This window comes from Myotis brandtii, unplaced genomic scaffold, assembly GCF_000412655.1.
Source record: "Myotis brandtii unplaced genomic scaffold, ASM41265v1 scaffold721, whole genome shotgun sequence".
In the NCBI taxonomy this organism is placed as follows: Eukaryota; Metazoa; Chordata; class Mammalia; order Chiroptera; family Vespertilionidae; genus Myotis; species Myotis brandtii.
The window spans coordinates 482,336-488,716 of record NW_005370848.1 but is presented as its reverse complement, the minus strand read 5'-3'; the positions used below and the strand labels follow the sequence as shown (position 1 = coordinate 488,716).

The following is a 6,381-nucleotide window of genomic DNA, read 5'->3' as shown; positions in this document are numbered from 1 at the left end:
TGCAGAGTAGGGCCAGCCTTGAACCCAGGTCTTGTTAGTAATGGTCGGCGGATCTCCCAGGGAGTCCATCCGAAGCCTCATCAGGGCCAGGAACACTTACAAGAACAGAGACACTTGCACCTCCTGCGGACTCTCCGAAGATGGTCACGGAGCCTGGGTCCCCTCCAAAGTTGGCAATGTTCTCCTGGACCCAGCGCAGCGCGGCCAGCTGGTCTAAGTGACCCCAGTTGCCCCGGCTGTGTTCATCCCCTGTGCTGTGGGTAAGAGAATGGGGGGAGGGGAGGTAGAGTCATCATGGCAGGATTCCCAGGATCATAGCTTGGGCTGGGGCTCTAGGTGAGCCCTCCACAGCCCAGACTCACAGGTGTAGCCTTGTCTGTTTAGCTCTCCATTCAATCACCTGGCATGTACTTACTGAGTATCTGCTATGTGCCAAACACTGTTTTATGAGCCTGAAGCAAAATAGACAAAATCTCTAACTACAAGGAGCTCACACTACAGATCATCAACAAACAAACAGGTACATATCTACTTATATAAAAACCCTGGGTTAAGTTCATCACGACTCGGTCTGGCGACCAAGCTGAAGTAAGTCAGTCCTGCAGGGGTTGTCTTGGCAACGGCTGCACCCTCCCCCAAGCTGTTTCCAGAAGCTGTTTCTGGTGAGGGTGAGGTTTGAGGCAGGAACCCGCCCTCGGTGGACTCACTGAATCCTGGGTCCGTTTGCCAAGGGCTGCTCCCTCCCCAGCTGTTTCCCCTGTGGCCTGAGGGAAGAACCCTCCCTTAGAGCACCAGGAGCGCCCAGCAGCAGTCAGTCCTGGGCTCTGGTGTGGGGAGAGGAGAGACTGGAAGGAGAGAAGGCATAGAGAGCTGATGGAGCAGTTTTAATGTAAAGGGGAGCAGAGAAATGGGCCACAGGGTGTGTTTGTTTGTGAAAGAGATGAAGAGTCTCAATGAAGGTGTTGCATGCTGGGACATGACTCCCCTAATACCCTCCTCCAGCCCTACAGGTCTTTCCAGTGAGTGTCCACCCCACCTCCTGTCCATCAGCCATTGCAGGGTCCAAGGTCCTGGGGCCAGTGCATTGAGAAAACCAGAAACTCTGCTCTAAGGAACCCTGGCTCCTGGCTCCACGGAGACTCCATGGAGAAGACTCTAGCCTGGGCTCATGCATGTGCCAACAGTGGAAGCAAACAGGGCGAGTGACCCTGACATTCCTCCTGAGAGGCTTGTCATCTGGAATTAGATGCTCTGACACCTCCCAGCTCTAGCCACACGTTCCATCACCCAGAAGCATTCACCAAGCTCCCACCCATGTCTGCCCTTCCCTCCTTTCCCATGAGAGGTGAGGTGTTGACCCTGCCTCTCTAACTGCTGTGCTGCTGTCATTCCAGAGGTGTGCTGTGTGCTGTGGCAGCACAGGGAAAAAAGAGGTGAGCATTTCAGAGGCAGGAACGTTTGAGTTGGGCCTTATGGGATGCACAGGAGTGGGTCAAGTAGAACAGGCATTCCAGGCAGAGGGAACAGCGCATGCAGAAGCTCAGAGGCAAGTGGACGAGTGTGGTTGGGAAATGAGAGGGTGTGTGGAGCCCAATTATGAGGGGATTTGGATGCCTTCCTGGGGAACTGACATGACATGACCAGAGCTGGGTCCTGCCACACTCACTTCAAGGGCCCATGTGCTGTGCGGAGTCTAATATCTTACCTGAAGAATCCCCAGATGCCCAGGCGGTACTGAATGATCACCACCACCACGTTTTCATGGGCAGAGAGGGCCAGCCCATAGGTTGATGATGCCCCGCCCACCACCAGACCTCCTCCGTGGATCCACACCATGACAGGAAGGAAGCAACCACACAGGTCACAGATAGGAAGCAGAGCTGGGAAGGACCTCCAAGGGTTGTCTGGTTAATCGGGACTCAAGGAGGCTGTTCTCTGAAGCTCATCAGCCCCCAGCAAAGGTGAGGCAGGCAATTGCTCTCCTCCCCACTCCCCTATACTGGGCCAGGCCACGCCCCACCCATGCACCTGGCTGCCCCTGCCTTCTCTCCAGCCCCAGTGCTGCCTGCTCCCAAGGCTCTTCATGCTGAGAACTGCCTCACAGGAACGGCCAAGGCCAACGGGGTCATCTTCCCCAAAACACTCCCATCATCCTCATTCCTGGGCCCCTCACTCGCTCAGCACACTCTGCCTGGGCAGCCCTTGGATTTCAGCGTCATTAGTCACCTCTGTGCGGTGAATCAAAGTCCTCTCATGTGTGTGAATGACTATCTCAAGAAGCACCCATGCCCCGAGTGGTATCTCTTCCTCACATCCCTCCCTCTGCACCCCAGGGACTGCCCCCAGCAGACCTGCCCCCAGCAGACCTACCCCCACCTTCGGGCTGCCCGTCGCTGGGCCTCTGTGTATAGAGGAAATGTTGCCTCACTGGGACATCGCCCCAGCCAACGACAATTAGGGAGGGAAATTAGCTCAAGAACATCTCAGATATTGAGGCAAAGACAAAGACAAAGGACACGGCTTCTTGGGCTGCCCCCGGCTCCGCCCCCACTCCTCTGTGCCACCCTGGGACAATGGTCAGAGCAGCATCTTTGCGGCTGACAAACACCACCCATTGGCTTGATTGTTCAGAGAACCCTTGCTCTGGTCCAGCCAACCCGACTGGGTGGCCTCGCCTTCCCTGATTTTCTGTCTGTAAAGGGAGGTTGGGGTGTTGCCTTCTCAGTGAGGTTCCTTCAAGCTCTAACTTGACTGGAAAGCATGCCTTAGCTTCTCTGGCAATCACATGCCTAACCTTGCAACTATCAGTAGTCACGCTTGCCCCTCTGTTCGCATGAGAGAACGTGGAAAGAACTGACAATAGGTTACAGATGTACAGCGAAGTCCCCTGGAGGCACCATGACTATCGCTGGGGGAAACTGAGGGATGGAAAACGTGTGTTTCCTGGGGTCACATGGCCTGGCCAGGGAGAGCAAAGGAAGCCCAGGGCCCCCGAAATAGCCGTGGCTGAGATACTCCCCCCACTTCCCCCACCATGCTGACTTCCTCCTCCCCAGTCCACACCAGGAGATCACTCCTACATGGAACGCACACCTTACCGGCAGTCTGCTCTTCCTGCTCAAGTCGGCGGGAGTGTAGATGTTTAGGTAAAGGCAGTCTTCGGAGAACTTGAGAGGAATGTTCTCCTTTCTGAAGGAAAAGAGCTCCGAGAGAACCTGGGCTGACATGGCATCTTGGGAGCACCTGGGGTGTGGAGGGGCAGAGAAATATACTCAGGTTCAGCCGAAGTTCCAAACAGAGCTGAGGCCTGGGAGCTCTGTGCCTGTGCAAAGCTGCTCTTACCAGAGATAAGACGTTGAGTGGGTAGGAAGCCATGAGCAGGGGCCCTGGGCCTCACTAAAGCCTCCCAGCATCATGTATAGCGAGAAGGCCTGGCTCCTCTCCTTGTCCTGGCAATTTCGGATGCACCAGATCAAGGACATGAGTCTGCCTAGCTATTGCCCACCTGGGTGATGGTCGTCCTGCTCACGCTGGACACAGCCCGGCTCTGGGCTGGGCTCCCACAGAGGGTGCAGTGGGGCCGTGCGCCTCCACCAGGTAACCCATTTGGTCGAGTCCTCAGGAGACTCCCATTCACTCAAATGGCAGCAGACGGGTGGGGCCTGTGACAGGTCAGGGGTCTAATATTTGCAGGGCGACATCAGGAGAACTGCTGCCGCCCCTGGTTTCTGAGGTGACCCTGAGTGAATCCCTTCCTTGCTCTGGGCCCCCATCTGCCAGGTCTGAGTGAGGGGAGTGGTTTCTGGAAGTCTTGCACCCCTGACATGCTAAGAGTCTATCACATACCCATCCGTCTCAGGCAAGTGCTGTTGCTTGCCCTAATAACAGATTGTGAGCAGCCGGCACAGATGACAATTGGCGAGTCCTCCCAGGGAGTCAGGCATTCACTACTCCTTGTGACCAGGTAACTAGACACACCTGGGAACTAAGAACTTGCCAGGTCTACACCCCAAAGCATTCCCACCCACACAACCTCCTGGCTCACCCCACTCTCCAAATATAGCAAAGTCCAAGTCAGGAGAATAAATAGAGTCAGTACCCCTGATTCCCCATCAGCTGCTTAACTAAAAAAAATTTTTTTCCAAAGTACAGTGGGACCTTGACTTACGAGTGTCCCGACTAACAAGTTTTTCAAGATAACGAGCCATCTCTCAGCCGATTTTTTGCTTTGAGTTCCGAGCTAAAATTCAGGTCAGATACCCCACCACTAGTTGGCGCAGCGAACATCACAATGAAGGGTACAACATCAGCGAACTTCACAGTGAAGGCCACATCAGCCTGATTTGACATACGAGTAATTTGAGTTACGAGATCCGTCACGGAATGAATTAAACTCATAAGTCAAGGCCCCACTGTACTTATCCTATTCTAACATATTACATAACTAGAGGCCCGGTGCACAAAAATTTGTGCACTCTGGGAGGTCCCTCAGCCCGGCCTGTGCCCTCTCACAGTCTGGGACCCCTCAGGGGATGTCCACCTGCTGGCTTAGGCCGGGGGAGTGGGCCTAAGCTGGCTATCAGACATCCCTCTGGCAGCCTGGGAGCCCTCAGGGGATGTCCACTTGCCAGCGGGAAGCAGGCCTAAGCTGCAGTGGGACATCCTTAGCACTGCTGAGGAGGTGGAAGAGGCTCCAACCACCACTGCTGTACTGGCAGCCATTAGCCTGGCTTGTGGCTGAGCAGAGCTGCGCCTGTAGGAGTGCACTGACCACCAGGGGGCTGCTCCTGCATTGAGCGTCTGCCCCCTGGTGATTAGTGTGTGTCATTGTGACCTGTCATTCCCAGTCGTTCTGCTTTTAGGGTCAATTTGTATATTACCCTTTTATTATATAGGATAGAGGCCTGGTGCACAGGTGGGGGCCAGCTGGTTTGGCCTGAAGTGTGTCCCGGATGACTGTGGGGGTCCCGCTGGGGTGCCTGGCCAGCTTGGGTGGGGGGCTGAGGGCCGTTTTCAGGCTGGCCACACCCCCTTCAGGGTGGGGGGTCCCCACTGGGGTTCCTGGCCAGCCTGGGTGAGGGGCGGATGGCTATTTTCAGGCTGGACCCACCTCCCGGTGACCCAAGTTCCGAGCCTCTCCTTTTTTTCCTTTTTTTTCCTGGGGTTTATTTATCTTCTATAATTGAAACTTTGTAGCCTAGAGCGGAGCCCAGGGCCAGCAGGTCAGGCGGGAAGCTTGACTTCCTCCATCGCTGGGGGCAACCCAAGGCTCCTGCTCACTCCAGCTCCGTGGCCACAGCCATCTTAGTTGGGTTAATTTGCATAGTAACGCCTGATTGACTTATGGGCATGGCTTGTGGGTGTGGCTAGAGCATAGCAGAGGGACAGTTAATTTGCATGTTTCTCTTTTATTATATAGGAGGTATGTATTAATTTGCATATTGTTTATCATCTATCTCTTCCAGCTGGAACACAAGCTCCATGAAGGTAGGAATATCTGTTTCCTTCGCTAATGGAGCCCAGGAACCTAGAACATGCCTGGCACACAGTAGGTGCTCAATAAATACTTGTTGGATAAAAGTTTCTAGCATGCTATGGGAGTTCTGGAATTTGTTGTTGTTGTTTAAAAACAAAATTTTATTGATTTCAGCCGAAACCGGTTTGGCTCAGTGGATAGAGCCTCGGCCTGTGGACTGAAAGGTCCCAGGTTCGATTCCGGTCAAGGGCATGTACCTGGGTTGCGGGCACATCCCCAGTGGGAGATGTGCAGGAGGCAGCTGATCGATGTTTCTCTCTCATCGATGTTTCTAACTCTATCTCTCTCCCTTCCTCTCTGTAAAAAATCAATAAAAATATATTAAAAAAAACAAAAACATAATTTTATTGATTTCAGAGAGGAGGGAAGAGGGAAAGAGAGAGATAGAAACATCAAAGATGAGAGAATCATTGATCAGCTGCCTCCTGCACACCCTTTACTGGGGATTGGGCCCACAACCCAGGCATATATCCTGACCGGAAATAAAACTGTGACTTCCTGGTTCATAGGTTGACGCTCAACCACTGAGCCACGCGGGCTGGGCTGGAATGTTTTTAAGTATCTACCGTATCTTGAGGATCCAGAACAATGGAGAAGGCACTCAGAGGTGTGCCCTGGTGCTTGCCCGCATCCCTTTGAGGCAAACGTTCCACTAAAAGATGCCAACACTTACATAGGAGGGTAGGAGGTGGCATTCTTCACGAAGGTCCATGGCTCTGCAGGCTGCGGAGGAGCAAACCTCAGGGGTCCGAGCGGCGGCTTGGCAAAGGGGACTCCCAGGAAAACGGCCACGGGCTGTGCAAAGCCTTCTAGGCTGACATACTCCCCCAGGACCTGGCCCTGCA

General features: G+C 53.9%; 1 protein-coding gene across 1 annotated transcript in view; it reads right to left on the bottom strand.

Annotated features, from left to right (window-relative positions):
• Positions 1-34: 34 nt before the first annotated feature.
• The window catches only part of LOC102241821 (liver carboxylesterase 1), a 36,330-nt gene continuing 29,983 nt past the window's right edge, over positions 35-6,381 (bottom strand). The window contains exons 11-14 of the mRNA XM_014530133.1: positions 6,210-6,376; positions 3,099-3,243; positions 1,706-1,839; positions 35-254 (exon numbers count right to left, since the gene is read on the bottom strand). Coding sequence (XP_014385619.1) covers positions 35-254; positions 1,706-1,839; positions 3,099-3,243; positions 6,210-6,376 — 666 coding nt within the window. The remainder of the gene's footprint in view (positions 255-1,705; positions 1,840-3,098; positions 3,244-6,209; positions 6,377-6,381) is intronic.